The sequence below is a fragment of the Corvus cornix genome, chromosome 14 (assembly GCF_000738735.6).
Source record: "Corvus cornix cornix isolate S_Up_H32 chromosome 14, ASM73873v5, whole genome shotgun sequence".
NCBI lineage: Eukaryota > Metazoa > Chordata > Aves > Passeriformes > Corvidae > Corvus > Corvus cornix.
The window spans coordinates 13,359,615-13,375,396 of NC_046344.1; the positions used below are offsets into that span (position 1 = coordinate 13,359,615).

The 15,782-nt window shown below is 46.6% G+C and overlaps 1 protein-coding gene across 4 annotated transcripts in view; it reads left to right on the top strand.

The window, feature by feature from the left end:
* The first annotated feature begins 5,306 nt into the window (after nt 1-5,306).
* The window catches only part of GSG1L (GSG1 like), a 56,484-nt gene continuing 46,008 nt past the window's right edge, over nt 5,307-15,782 (top strand). Inside the window, exon 1 of one of the 4 annotated variants that reach the window (XM_039560675.1) lies at nt 5,307-7,889. In XM_039560675.1, coding sequence (XP_039416609.1) covers nt 7,589-7,889 — 301 coding nt within the window. In that variant the 5' untranslated portion in view covers nt 5,307-7,588. The remainder of the gene's footprint in view (nt 7,890-15,782) is intronic. The other 3 variants (XM_039560676.1, XM_019281549.3, XM_010392159.4) reach the window with 3 other exon arrangements.

Here is a 15,782-nt window from a genome sequence, read left to right on the forward strand (position 1 = left end):
GACCTTCGTTGAGAGCCAAGGACATGCTGTCCCAGTGCAGACAGTGGTCCTACCACAGACACCCTGCTCACCCCACAGCCCCAGTCCCCAGCGAGGGGCGGCAGCAGCTTCCACTTGATTTCCACATCTTCAGTGCTGGAATAAAGCAGAGACAGGAGGACACTGCCAGCCTGAGCTCTGCTGATGTGCCTGCATTTAATGGTGTTAAGGGCTGACTTGAGGAGGGTCTGGGTACAGATCAATATCTGATTTTTAATTTTTTTTTTTATTATCCTTTTTTTGATCAGACATCTGAGTCAAGAGCGTGAGGCCTATTTAAGGACTGAGCAGAGGTTTAAGTCAATACATTCCACCTGCCAAACAATTCACATTTGGCAGAACAGTTTTAACTGAGTGCTCTAAATCTGTATCAAATCCTGCAGTCTCTGTTAAGGGTGTTCTATTAACACACACAAATAGCAGGGGCCCATGAAACCTGAATGATTTGGGCACTACCAGCAGAGCACATGGTGGATGAAAGGAAGGTCTCTTCAAAAATGCACACAACCTTAGAGGTCAAGTGGAGAGGTAGAGTGTTACCTACCTGAGACCTTGCAGGATACTGAGAATAGAAATGACTTTTCTCCATCCAAAACCCAGTCAGGGAAGGGGTTGGAAAGAGAAAATATTCATGACCAGCTGTGAAGATGGAAATAAAACCCCAGCTCCCAAGCTGAGCAGTCAGTATGATACTGCTGAACATTTTCCTCCTGTAGCTTCATTCCCATTTGAGTTCCCCAAAGATTCATAACATCTTTCCTTTGAAGAATTGCTCTTTCATTTGCCCCTTTGCTGAGGCCACAGAGTTCACGTAGACCTGTGAGAGTGGGCTTTGATACCAGCCAGCTGCAGCTCTGTACTTTTTATCATATTGTGGTCTCCAAACCAGCCTTCCACTGCACCATCCCTCTCTGCTCTCTGCTGTGCTTTCATTCTGCTGAGTGTCCTGCTTGTCCTCCAGGTTGCTCATATATCTCCTCCCTCCTGCTGCTCTCCAGACAGGCTGATGGCTAACATTTTCCCTCTTTCTGCCAAGTCTTGGCCTTGACTCCCTCTTCTGCCATCTGCTACAACTTCATTGTGAAATTTGACATCGTTCCCAACACTCTGCTGGGTTTGGTGCTGCCTCAAAAGTCCCGCAGTTTGGAGGATGTCTCTCCCCATGACACTGTGTGTCATTTTGGGATAGTCTTACCCAGGCTTTCTCAGGCAGTTTGGCATTTTCCTAGTCACTTTTGCATACTCATTCACTTTTCTGCCAATGCACTGTGAAATGCTGTCCCCAGCCAGGCAGAAGCTTTCCGTGCACCAGCCTGTCATCCGCCTGTTGACCTTTTCTCTTTCCCTTGGAACAGTTATGCAATTACCTGGCTTTGCTCTGGAGAGACATCTTTGCCACTATGTTTTGCTTTTAGTATCGATCTCTTGATGTCTAGTTTGGTTGCTTTGTCTTCTGCTCTACTCCTGGGGGAGAGATTTCTGCCCAAACTGAGGTTTGGTCCTGAAATGTTTCAAACCTGCTGGCTGCATGTATAAATTTGTTGTGTTCTATAACTTCTCTCTCACTGTAGACCAAATGCAATGTCCTGTTACGTTCAGCTTCCAGAGCCAACCTGACCATCCTGTCTTCCTGTGGCAACCAAACCTTGCCCTCACCTTCAGCATCACTACCCTGATGTGATCATGGGCACATCCCAAGGGCCCTTGATCCCCTGGCTTGGAGTGCACCCCCAGTGACACAATGTGCACTCATTTTCTGCAGGTCTGCATAGCCCCATCAAAAAGCCACCCCTGCACATAAGCAGCCTCTCCTACTCTGCTCTGGTAAAGTTCATTTTCGCAAGTGCATTTTGCACAGGGTCCAATTTCTGCAGAGAATATACAGAAACATGAACCTCCAGGTACAGAGCTTGCTCATAAATATCTCCCTGATCACTCCTTTGTGAACTAAAATCCCACTGCAAATCATAATCTACCACTTAAAATGCCTGGACATATGGATGAATCCTAATTATGGGGAAAAAATACATGGACATACAAATAAGCAACATTATTCTTCATATAAATGATACCACATGCACACAGTTTACTCCTTTGCCAGGCAGAAACTGAAAACTACAGACATTTAAATGTTCTAACTTCTGTCCCTAAAAATATATTGATAAGAGAAGGGAAAAAAATGTCTTAAAAAACACAACAAGGAAGTAATATAAATTAATTCATCTGTAGTTAGTGGATCAGGCACTTCCAAAAGCACAGTGGGATATGACAATATATAACTTTATATGAATATGGAAATCAGATGCCTGGGTTATAAAAGAGCGTGTTTGGGTAATGAACCCTTTGACGTTTCTCAGCACTGCTCTGTTTGTTGTGGCCGCTTTTGCTCTGGGGCTGCTTTTATGCCAGGCCACGGTGTCCAGGAATATGGAAAGACTCACAAGCTGCCATTAAGGCTTTGATGTGCAAGAATGCTTCTTTAATTGCAGCAATAAAGAAAGAAGTGGGTTCTGCTTTTTGACTTCTTCTTAAGTGTGCCTGTAGCTTCTTGTAACAACTTAGACATATCAAAGTTAGCCTTAACAAAGAGTACTAAATCATAATTAAACTTTCATCTTAATCCAATCCAACTGTCAATTGTGAGGAAATAATTCTTGTGACTCTAAGACAGAAAAAATTTTAATTCAGGATCAAAAGTAGGATAGCATTACACCTAATTCACTCCCACCATAGGTGGACACATGTAAATAGCTCGTTGGGAATTGCCTTGGGAATATCTTGCTTGTTCAGCCCTGACCTTTTGGACTGCCTCTTCAGGCAACTTAGCCAGTCAGCTCTCCCAGACACGAATCAAGACATGACTCAGACCTGTCACTTCTTTTCATCTCCCTTCCTCTCCACCAGCTGCTGGAAGAATTAAATGCAGATAGCAGATAAGTACAAATCTGCTGGCATCCCAGTCGCACCCAGTTTTTACACAAAGAGCAGTGCTGGATGATTAGTCTGATGCTGTTTGGGACAGCCGGGGGCTGCAGGGACCCTGCTCGTTGCAGGAGGCGCCTGTAGTCTCTGAGTGGCACAGCCCCTCTGTCCCAGCCAGGATGAGCAATGCTGACAACTGATCACAACATCCAGAGCAGCTCCTCTGGAGAGGGCACTCAGGGATGTCTTGTCTACTGCCCAGTGACACTGGACCAAGGAAATTTTCATGGGTGAAGCAACAGTTTATTTTACCACTTTCATTTCTGTCAAGATTACTAAAGGTCTTTTCTACAGTACTGTCAGAAACCATTTTTTGCCTGGTTAGTTCAGGAACAGGGAGAATTTCCTGAGCAGTCTTCTTGTCCTTGCCTAAATGCCCATAAGCAAAGTAGATGAAAGACACACTCCAAGTCACAAGTTAAACAGAAGACCAAGATTTCCTGTGGCATCAATATTCAGGCCACCTTGACATGGACCCCAGGGGTCTGCCCCTTTGCTGAGGGCTTAATTTCTGTAAGAAAATCAGGGCTGTCCCTTGGCAGCATCTCTTAGATGAACAGGACTGTAAGGCCCAGCCTGTGTGCTCAGAGTGCCAAACATCACTGCTGAGCACAAACTGCTTTGGGTCAGAGCTCTGAGAAAAAGATAAAAACTGGGGTGAAAACGGCAAAAGGGAGCCTGAGTCTGGAGTGGAGAGAACACAAACTACTCCCAGGTGAGTAACACAATCTGGGGGAAATATGGAGAGTATTTCCATCCCAGCCCTCTTCTCCAAATAGAAAAATAAAAGCTGTTAAGTGAACTGAGGTAAGGAGAAACTTCCCATTTTGCTGGACAGAGCAGAGACAGGGGAGGTACGCTGGGGGCACACAAATAATTCATGTTTACCATGGCAAGAGAACAAGAGAAAGATGAGCTATGCAGAGGTCCATGTCAAGGGAGGAAAATTCCAACCAGAAAAGGACATTTTGAGCCATTTGCACAACAAATGAATTAAGCAAGTGAATTCTGTGGCTCTGTGGTGCTGAGGAAAAGCGAAGAGAAGCTGCCAGGAGGGGTCTAGTCCAAAGTGGCAGGAGAAGCTGGGAAGTCCAGTCCAGTGACAGCTGAAAAGGACAAAATAAACACACGAGGAAGCCTGGGAGGACAGAACTGTAAGAAATGAGAATTTAAATAAAAGCTACAGGGGTTTAAACTGTTGATTTAAATCTAGCATATAACCCCATGTGTTTGATGCTGCTGGTTCCAAATAAACACCCAGACTGAGCTGACCGTGTCCCCATCAGTACCAGAGGATCAAAAAGTAGGACTTCCTATCATTTTAGTGAATGGTGCCTCTGTTTTCCACTAGTGAAAAACAGAGCCTGATTGAAAGATTCCTTTTGCAAAAGCTATCATTACTTTAAATCCTCCGGGTCAAATTCTTTTTGTACACAAGTAAATACCGAGTAATAACAATTCGCACTGATCCTCTAAGAAATGCTAAAGGAAAAGGGGTTACCTATAACCTATGAAGGTAGTTTTTCTCACAACATCAGAGAAAAGTTATTGCTGCAAAAAGGTTTTTAAAGATTCTTGTAGCTACAGCCTGAAAACTACTCTTCTATAGCATTCAAACCCTTCTACGTTATCATTAAAGATAATACCACATAAATACTATTAAATCCAGGCATCTGAACTGACTTCTGCAACATATGTATGATCTTTCCATTTTTATACACAACAAATCTGGTAAACAGAGATTATATAAAGAGAAGTCATTGGAGTATTACAGCATGAGTATAGCACAGAGCAGTTTCCTTCTTTTCAAGTAATCCCAATTTATGCAGCCAGAGGAGTCTAACAATGAAAAAAAACCTGGTTTCTTTTAGGGAAAAAGAAAATTATTTATATTTTAAAATTCTCTGACTGAGCATACTTTACTTTGTGCTCAGTATTTTTAAATGCTTAAAATTCTAAAAGCTCTCTAGCACAAAAGAAATCAAACTCCTGCTTTACTTTGCCTTTTTTCTTTTAATTTACTGTCACCATGTCTGTTCTCAACAGCTCTGCCAGCCTGGAAAACAAGAATGAAGAAGATAAGGAGGAACAGAAATAGAAATATCTATTAGGATTAGGAGTAAAAACAAAATGTAAGAAGTATTTAGGACAAAATTATCCCAGATAACAAAAGTCTTGGATGCCCACCCCTCAGGGAGATAGGCACACAGAGAAACAGAGTGTGCAGGCGTTGGTGCTGCAGGCCAGAAAACACAATCCACAGGGCAATAGGTAGAGAAAATTTGTAAGAAAAGAGCTGTAAAGACCTGTATTCACACTTGGAGAAGTGTGATGATTCAGATGCTGGCAGCCACTTGAAAGACAGTCCTGAAGAACAACATCAGCTTTCTTGTGAAGGCTTTTTGTCAAAGTTTCAAGTGCTTTGTTTATTCCTCTTAGCAAGTGGATAACCCTGAGAAACACAGCAGTGCCACAAACACATTACTGAGTAAATGTCCTGCAACATAAAAATAATTGGAGTAATAATTCTGTGGTCCCCTGAATAGCTATCACCTCTATTTCTTGCAGGCAATTAAAACCAAGGAAGGCATGCTGATTATCTGCCTGCAAGATGTAATGCTGAAAGGGCTGGAACAGGGAGAAGTGCTGTGCAATTCCAACAGGACAAGGAGAGGCACGCTGCTAGTGCAGACCACAGGGGGAAAACCTGGCACTGAGGAGGTGGCACTCAGCAGGCAGAGGCAGGGGTAGGCAAGGCGAAGGCTCTTGGGTAGGGAAGGATCTGCAGTGCAAAGTTGTTTCACCAAACCTGCAGAGCTGCCATCACAATTGTTCTCACAGAGCCCTGTGAGTTTTCTCACAAAAGTTTTTTGTTAACTTTCTGGTTTTTTTATAACAAAAAATGACCAAAGCCAAGTGAGTGTAGAAATAGTGGGAAATCTCACTAAAGCTGGGCTCAGACATTCAGGACAGGCACCAAAAAGAGCCATAGCAAGTCCTGTGGGGGGGGCATCAGGAAGGCAGGAACAGGTCCTGGAAGCCTCAAGGAGAAACTTCACCTCATTCTTCCTGGACTTCTTCAAGGAGCTGGAGAAACTACCCCCACATGTCACGTCTGCAGGCAGCAAAGCACAGCACAAGCATTGCCTGTGGGCTCCATGAGCACTGCCAGTATGAGCCTGCTTGGCTGCACGGATATTCCCAGGGCTTGCTGGAAACCCACTGCTGGACTGCTCTGAGAGGCCACCAGCATCCCCACGGCCTTTGCAGGATGTCTAAACTAGGCTGGAAGGAAACAAGACTCAGAAGGCACAGAGAGCTTCTTCACCACAGAAAATTGCCTTCATCTACCAAGGAACAGAACGACTGTGTGACAAGTGTGGCCAACCTCAGTGCTGGACACAGGGGCTCATGGGTTCTACCTCCACCACCATCAGGTGCCCTGCTCCTCATGGCGCTCAGTGCTCACCAGAGAGCTGTGAGCAATGTGCAAAGGGGTCGGAAACTCTGTGAGCCAGCTGAACATTGTGAGGGCAATACAATTCTCTTTGGAAATGGGGTATTAAGTATTAAGTGTTCTCTGCTCTCAGCATTGCCATCTGGTGAGTAAAGCCCAGGGTTTGCTCTAATTAGTTCTGTCTACAAACAAGAAAATTTCCTCCAGACCCACTTCAACCAAAACATCTGCAAGCACTGTGTCCGGGAATAAAAGCCTGGGAAAGGGGCTCCACTTGGTGTTATGAAAGATGTGGGTTTCACACATCACACACTTTCAAACCCAAATTCCTCTGGGGCTGCCAGAGCAAGCCTCTGAAGAAAGAGATTTACACCATCATGCCAAAACCAGAATCAGCCCCTGGATTTACTACTCTCTAGCTCAGAGCAGAAATGCTAAAGTACCACTCCATCCCTCCTCCTCCTGGACGAATCTCTACCCTGTGGTACATGAAAAATGCCTTTCACAGCTCCACATAATAAAAATAATAATAATTCTTTTCGGGACTGAGCCGTGACGCCTCCCCCCAGCCCGGCGTGCTGCAGTGGGCTCCGAGCGGTGCCGGGGACGGTGGCAGCGGGTGGCAGCTGTCCCTGCCTCCTCCTGCCGCACGCTGAGCCGCTCCTGCCCATCCTACGGGAGCAGGGGACAGCGAGCCTGGCAGCCTGCAGGTGTCTCCCAGCGGAGGAGGCTGCGGAGCCCCTCGGGAGGATGATGTGTGGTAGCCGAGCAGATGTTCACTCGCCTCTGGTGCTCCTCGGGAGGCAGAGCCGCTCCGGTCCCCTCAGCGCGCTGAAGCTCCGCGGCTGCGAGAGATCGGCCCCGCTGCCGCGCCGGCAGCTGCTCCTTTAACGTACAAAGGCAGGGTTTCAAGTGAAGGGGAAGAATGGGAGTCTGGATGCAGAGCTTCCTTCACCGCTTCAGCAGCAGATTGGAAGAAGCTGAGAGTTTTGATGCCTGGACAACTGGATTCTGAATCGTGAGAAGCTTTGAAACCTCCCCCCCTCCCAAATAAAACAAACCCCTTTGACTTCTTCTCTCAGCAGGAGGGGGAGGGAGGGCGGATTTACCATGAAGACAAATCGAAGATGCAGAGCCCTGCTAGCAGTGAGTCTGAATCTGATGGCTCTCCTCTTCTCTACAACAGCTTTTATCACGACCCACTGGTGTGAGGGCACACAGAGGGTCCCCAAGCCGAGCTGTGGGAAAGAGAAGAAGACAAACTGCCTCAATTACGGCGGGAATGAGACTGCAAATGAGACGAACCAGAATGTGGTTCATTACAGCTGGGAGACGGGAGATGACCGCTTCCTTTTCAGGTATTTCCACACTGGGATCTGGTACTCCTGTGAGGAAAATATCAATGCTGCTGGTAAGTATAAAACAACTTCCTTCCAGCCTGTGTCGCTTTGTGTTTGCCTCAGTGTGATAAGCAACGGGCAAGCCGTTCTGGGCTGTATCTTAGAGCAGATTCGCCCTGCGGAGAGAGGCAGGATTTTAACAGTTCTTTGTTGAAAAGCAACCTGTTTCCTGCGAGAGCAGGGATTTGCTTGTTTACCTGCTGGCTGCTGCAGGGTCTGAGCTCTCCAGCCAGCTGAGCCCCTGAGCAGCAGCGTGTGCCACCCTCCCGGGCACTGCAGCCACAGACTGGGCAGCGCTTCCCCGCCAGCTGCTCCTTGGAGCGCTCGGAAGGCAGCGGCCGTAGTTGTTAAGGAGGTTCTGACATCTGACGGCAATTGTCCCCAGGACAATGGTCTGAATGGCAGGGGGAGCACAAAGGTCACGGTTTTTACCAGCTGTAGCCCAGCCTGCCTCTTTTCGGCTATCCCTGAAGTAAATGACCACCCGCGAGCCCTTCCTGGAGTGTATGTTCATCGAATAGAGAAATGCAGTTAAAGGGTAAAACTGGGCACAAGAAAGCTCTCTTCTGTTCCCTGCTCAGCCATTTACTTGCTGGGAACCACTCAAAAAGACATCTCTCCAGTTTATCGGGGCATTCATTTCCTCTGCTGTAGCCTGGCACTTCGCAAGAAATAACACACTGGAGGGTGGGTGGCAGGCAGCTGCCTTGGGACCAGTTTAAGTCTCAGCAGATGAAAACTGACAGTCCCTACTCCCAGAGCTGTCTGCTAGAGCTAACATCCACACTCTGCTTTTGAAAGAGCCCTTTTCTAGATTATGTGACGGAAAAATAAAGTTTAAAATGTGACACAGTATGAGATGATGGATTGTGGATATTTGTTCCTCTCTGGGCTGCTCCCACCCCATCCTGCCACTGCCCAAGGAGCAGACTGGGGAGTTGGTCCTTCACTGCTGGGAGAGAGGAACAGTTAACCATGGATGTGCTGTGTCTCTGAGAGCACAGCCCCTCTGGTAATGGGAAGTTTGTGGGATCATGGTAGAATTCTCTCTGAGAATGTACTATTAATTGGGGCAAACCTGGGAAACCTCTCAGCCTGTTTCATCCCAAGGGCTTGTGCATTCTCCCTGGTGTTTTTGAGGAGAATACTTGCAGAATTAGCTGCTCATTAAAACTCAATTTAATGTTAAAAAAAGGAAAGTTCATGAACTCCAACCTTGGGACTGCAACAGCTCCAGGCTGAAATGAGATCACCAAAGCAACACTCTTGATGTTAGAAAGAAAAACACAGAAAAGAAGATTATTTGTCTTACTGATTTGGGAATCAACTTAGGCCACAGCAGCCTGAGTGATCAGCCTAAGACTCTCTGAGCATCTTAGCTGGGGTTGGCACAATCAAGGATGCCCATATTTCTGGCAGATATTGAAATCTTTCCAAGTCAAGATTTATGTGTGAGATAAGTTGTAACTGTGTGACTCTAGCCCACTCAGAAAAGTGAGTTATCTGTGGGAGAAGAGAAACACAGTGATCTATTCTGTACCGGGTAAACAAAGCTGTGCTGTAGTGGGTGATTTCAGGAGAGAGTTGGAAGCGAGCTTTAAAAAGTTCTGGTGAAAGCAAGAGAGAAGGGGGTTGCTTCTCCCTCCCCACACGCCCACAGCAGCTCTATGAGTGTTTCCTCATTTGAAACACTAACCTGGGGGGAAGTATTCTTCAGTTAGCAGACTAGGAGTGACCAACCTTTGGAAATAACCCAAGCAGGTACAGGGATATTCTGGCTTAGACCGAGAGCTGCCTCTTTCAGATTTACCATGTCTTCTTCTGGTAAGGACGGGAACAATGTAATGGACACGGGTCTAAATTTGTCCCTAATAGTGCCAACATAAAATACTCAACAGCTCTTCACTCAGACTGATGGGTTTGTATTACCAGACTGTCAGAGTGTTGCCATGGCCTTTTGCAGCCCGACTGATGATCATTTCATCTGAGCCGCAGGGCAGCGAGGCACCAGCCAGCCCCAACTCAACAGCACAGGGACTGTGCTCACACATACAGCCCCCACTCAGTATATCTGTGGGGAATCCATCCCAGAGGCTCATCCCACCATCCTCAGCACACCTACTGACCCCAGTTCTGCAGGCATCACAAGTCACACAGTCGTGTGTGTATTAAATAGCCTTGTATTAATTCTGTTAAATAGTAGTGTATTAAATTAGTCAAAGTCCCCAGCTCAAATGCACTGTATGCTGCCAGCAGTATCTTTCTTACAGCTTTACCAGCAGCACACTGAAGTGACTGCAGCAGCCTTGCTCCAGGCAAAGTCCCTTCCACAGTCACTTACGGCCTCACACTTTGTCAGCAGAGCATATGGCCAGAGCCCATGGTCAGCACCATTCCCACAGCTCCCACCCCATCCCTGATTCCTCCCTGACTCATTGATGTCTGAATTTAGGCAACATGAGGAGAGACCTCATCACAGTCTACAACTTCCTCGTGAGGGGGAGAGGAGGGTCAGGCACTGATCTCTTCTGTCGTGACCAGTGACAGGGCCCAAGGGAATGGCCTGAAGTTTTATCGGGGAAGGTTTAGGTTGGATATTGGGAAAAAATTCTTCCCCCAGAGGGTGTTTGGGCACTGGAACAGGCTGCCCAGGGAACTGGTCACAGCCCCAAGGCTGCCAGAGCTCCAGGAGTGTCTGCACAGCACCCTCAGGGACAGGGTGGGATTGTTGGGGTGTCTGTGCAGGGCCAGGAGCTGGACTTTGATGATCCTTGTGGCTCCTTTCCCACACAGGGTCTTCTGTGATTCCGTGCTGGATCCCACCAGGCACGTGTGAATGCCAGTAACTCTCTCTGTGATCATGGTACTGCCAAAACTCTCCAGAGCCTCCAAACTTTCACAGCTATGAGCCCCATTCTTCCTCCAGCCACCAGGCTTTTGATTTCTCTCTCCTCCAGCCACACTGTCAAAACTTTCTGCTCCCTGCACTGGTGCAGCTGCAACACAGCAGATCTTGTAGTGCCACCAGGACCAGCTCCCAGCAGGCTGATGCTGCAGGGAACAGGATGCCAGGGCTCCCACTTGGCTGGAGGGGGTGGGACTCACACCTTAAAATGACATTTAGGCAGCAAGGAAACAAAATTTTTGAGTGTCTTCTCCTTCCCCCTGTTTATCTGCAATGTGCATTTAGATTCCAGAGGCTGAGGTGCAAGCAGCATGCCATCCACTTTGTGAAGAGCCCAGCGGAGCGTGCCTGCCTCTTGGTGCCAGTTTCTGGTTTCCACTGACAGCTCTAACAGAGATTGAATGCTGTGATTATTTCTGAAATAATTTGTGAATCTAGAGTTTATTTTTATCCAGCATGTCTAGGACAGCTCAAGAATTCAAAAAGCATTTAGTACCTGAGAAATGTAATTGTGAATCCCCTCTGGGAATAGAGGGACTGGAGCATTTATATTTCATTGGTGGGGGAGTCCTGTAATTATTTAGCACAGTTTCTGACTCAAAAGTGTGCTGAATCCCAGTCTACCAGAAGGAGGACAAGGTTCTCCCTTTCAGAGTGGGTTCAGTGCTTTGGATCCCACACAGGGGGAGGCGTCTTCTGTAGGAGCAACACACTCAGCCTTGGAAGGGGATGAAGATAAAGCTCTGCAGACTGTGCTGGCCATGAGTCCTGTTCTACCCTCACAGGCTGTACTTGGGGCCTCCTCCTGGGCTGTGAACTCCTTGACCATGGCCAGATGTCTCAGAGACAAGCTCACCAGCATTTAATTTCTTATACATGACTTTGAGCATGTATCTTGTTGCACACCCGCAGTCAGGGTCTGTGCTTGGGCACCACAGGGCACCTCACAAGGTACCACACAAGGGGTGCACTGATAGCAGCAGTGGTGAGCCAGCTGGTGGATTCCATGGCTCAGGAACACACATGCCATGAAAAAATTAACCCATGAAGTAGGCAAGGTGGCATATCATATCCTAATAGGGGAGTTTGAGAGCTGGGAAGCAATAACAAGTCAGTCAGTTTTGCTCAACAGTGTGTTTGCTTTGATGTTAATAGAAAAACACCATGAACTCAGACCTTGCTTTAGTTGCCAGTGAACAAACAAGCTCAGTATTGACATCCACAGTCAGAGGGGAAGAGCAGTGCCCAGTTGCCTTTTAAGACTACTGTCCCAATAACCAAGAGCTCACCATGCTCCCTAGAAATCGGGACACCAGGAATGGGTATGCATGGCTTGTTTTGTGGGTTTGGATTGACTTTTTTGGAGGGCAAGGGGTCTGTAGCTCTTTGTGTGCTCTGTACCACCTATTCCTCAGCACTGCTGAAGGAGTAGAGTGGAATTTAGATGGGATGCAAGGATGTGCCAAAATGGGCCAGAAGAGCGGGCATTGAATGCACCTTGAGGAGGAGCCAGAGAAGGAGAGGGGTTTATCCTGCAGAAATGAGTAAATCTGTGACATATAAAGACCAGAACTTGCCCCAGCCTTTCACAGCTCCAGAGTGGTTCTGCAACACCTTTGTCCCCCGCCCCCTGTGATAATCACACATCCCAGTGATTCACCACAGGTGGCTGGCCAGAGAGGGACTGGGGGAAAGCACCTTGTGAGTATATAATTAAAAGCAAGAGGACTTGGGAATTCTTGCTGGATTATGAGAAATACAATATAATTGGCATGACTGAAACCTGGCAGGTTTATTCGCATGACTGGAATGTAAAAATTGCTAGTTATAAATTGTTAGGAAGGAAAGAGTGGTAAAAGGAATGGAGGAGGTAGAGCTCTGTATTAAAGATAAAATTTCCAGTGTTGGAGGAACTGAACCCAGGGAACCACGATAATCTCCATCTGAGGATGTTGAAATAATTGGTACGTGAAAATGCAGGTTTAGAAGCAAGAACCTGTATATCACCTGTATTTAAAGAAAAGTGAAAAAACCTCTACAGGCCACTTGACCCAGGAATCTTAGGATAGTTTTCAGAGAAAGCACTCACTCCATGGCAACAAATAGGTTTTCTCAAAGGTATGGGTTTATTAAAGGTAAATTTTTTACCAAGATGAATCACTTCTCAGACAAGGGTAATGGATTAGATCCAGTCTCTGTGGATTTGCAAGAAAGCATTTGATGGAATGTCCCACTGAAAATTCTTTCCAGAAGAGCTGCAGACAGTGGGAAGGATGGTAAGGACGTGGAGAGAGAGGCAGGCAGGCTCCACAGTGGGGGTCACTGAACAGCCTGAGCCTGAGCTCCAGGATGGAAGGAAGGCCCAGTGCACAGAGTCGTCATGTTGGTGGGGACCAAGTGACAATGACAGAGCTCAGACAACACACATCATTGACTGCTTCCATGATTCAGGAACAAAAAGGCATAACAGTCAAAAATAAGTACTCCTTCCTGCAGAGCTCCCTGCCAGGGGATGTTGAGAAGGCCAAAACTGGGAGTTGCATGGATCCAGAGAGGAAACTTCCATTCCTGTTACTGACAGGACAATTTTAGAGCAATCCCAGGCTGGGAAGTCCTCAAACTGCTGCTGCAGTACTGGTGTGACAAGGGGAGTAGAGGAACAGAATCACCCTATGCCCATTCCTTCATTCTTCCCTAAATAACTGTCACTGGAGACAACACAAAGACAGTGGAGCAGGAAGACTTTTTGCATCAAATTGTGTTGCAGATTTACTTTATTTTATTGATTATCATGGGGGTAAACAGATTGTAAACTGACTAAAGAACAGTCTTACAAGGAGACTGTGGCAAGTAATACAAAAGGGAGAATTATCCCAATGGAGACCAGATATTTCTGGTTGTCCTCAAATTTGGTTTTGGGATGGATTCTGTTATTGCTGGGATTAGCAATCTAGGAAAAAAAGAACTAGGGATATAATTTGTGTCACCTAAAAAAATGAAGGGAAGATGAATCTTACAGCCAGCCATAAGCAAATGTAGGTGTCTGTGCCCAAACTGATCAACACCATCATTACAGTGGAGAGTAGGGAGCACTCCTTGGGAGATTACACTGCTCCTTCTGCAGGATGAACTAAAACCTGGGATTACATGTGTGCCTCATTGGCCAAAAGGGAATTTGTCTAAGATGTTGCAAGTCCCAGCACAGAAGTCTTAATTTGAAGAGAATAATCCTGCTTTGAATGTGCTTCTTATGTGTGCTGCCACACAAAATCTGGGAGTATTGGCATTACAGAGGAGAGATTTGTGTGCATAACTGGAGTTGTAAGAGCAGTGTTACATTTTACAGAAGGTTGAAAGCACCAGATGCCAAGGCCTAAAGCTCTGTGAGGTCACAGGTAGGCACCAATTGCAGGGAGAAGATAAGAACCAAGTTGGGAGCCAGTATTTGTCCGTGGGGTGGCTGAGAGCTGCCAAGTGCTGTGACATAAAGAAAAGGTTATTCTAGGGAAAAATCAGCACCACAGGCAACACAAGTGTGTTTTGTAAATGCCATTGTGCATAGGGATGCTAAGAAAAAGGAGAAGGTGAAATAGGTGCAGAGTGGGATTTCCGAGGTAGTTAAGGAAAAGAGAATCTCCTCCAAGAAAAGAAAGCTGGTGTTCTGTGCTATAACAGATTGAAGAGCTAGAGGGGATGTAGTGATACCTTACACATATAGGGATAAAGAAAGTAATATGACCTAAGCAACTCACAACTGAGGGGAAAAAAGTGACAATCCAAGGACAGGCTCCCAGACGGTGTGTCTGGACCTCACCTCCACAGAGGGCAGTGTGAGCAAAGGAAACCCATGGGCTGAAATGGAGGCTTCCAAAGTGCAGGAAGAACTGCAGGAGAGAAGAGGAAAGTTTCTGGCCTGAGGAACTTGGGGTGAGTCCTGTGTAGCTGATTTGTTGGTGTTTTAAGGAGGTCTGGAGGAGCCTCCTTGCCTCCCTGGCTCACACGGTGCCTGCTCCGTGACGTTCCTGCTCCGGGGAGGCTGCTGGGCACCAGTGGGAGCCAAGAAAAGAAATAGCTGCTGCCTGGGTGCCCATCACGTTTTCTGGAGGTTTTAATGCCTTGCCTAAAGCAGCAGGAATTGGCTCCAGGTGGAGGCAGTGTGTGAGGAGGCTGCTCTGCTGCTGCTGACATTATTACAGCTTCTCAGGATCTAATTGGTATGGCTGCTCATGCACTGAACATTAAACTGATGATCTAATTTGGGATCAGATGGGAAATCTCCCTCAGGCTAGATAACAAGGAGAGTAACAAATTTTTGCCTTCCTTTACAGCATGGGAAGGATCCACTGCAGAAAAGCACTTGTGAACTCCTCCTAACAAATCCCTGGTATTTTGCTTTCAGGATGAGATAGGCCCGGCCATAGGAATTTACAGATTTATTCGTGTTCCTCACGAGGACTCCTGCTCCCTTCCTGTGGTACATGATAGCTGTGATTTCTGTGGTGGTGATTGCTTTATTGCAGACATTCAGGTTTTTATAGGATGTTGGGGATATTTTGTGTCTGCGGTGCTCTGGGAGTTTCGGATTTTAGGTCCTCCTGATCCCGCTGGGCAGACGAGCTGTGTGAACATCTATCATCCATAAAACATGGCCATAAAGTCCCTGCAGGCTGAGCCTCATAACGGAGCAAAGTAAGGGGCCAGGCAGCTAACTACTGCTTATTAGATATGTTACTCTTCCTCACAAGTGTTTGGATGTGTCTGTTCTCAGACATTTAACCCAGTAGACTTAAAGGAAACATCTGAGGAGTTCTGGTAGTTCCTTGTAAATGGGATAAACTTCAAAGGGCTGGAAGATTAACACATAGGTCCCAGATTTCAAAGAGAACTGAGATGCTTTACCCCAGTGTCAGCGCAAAGTATGAACAGATGCATTCAGGGCTAAGGAAATACATAAGGGATGGAAGATCAATCATCATGGTATCCCCGTGGTTTTTAAATT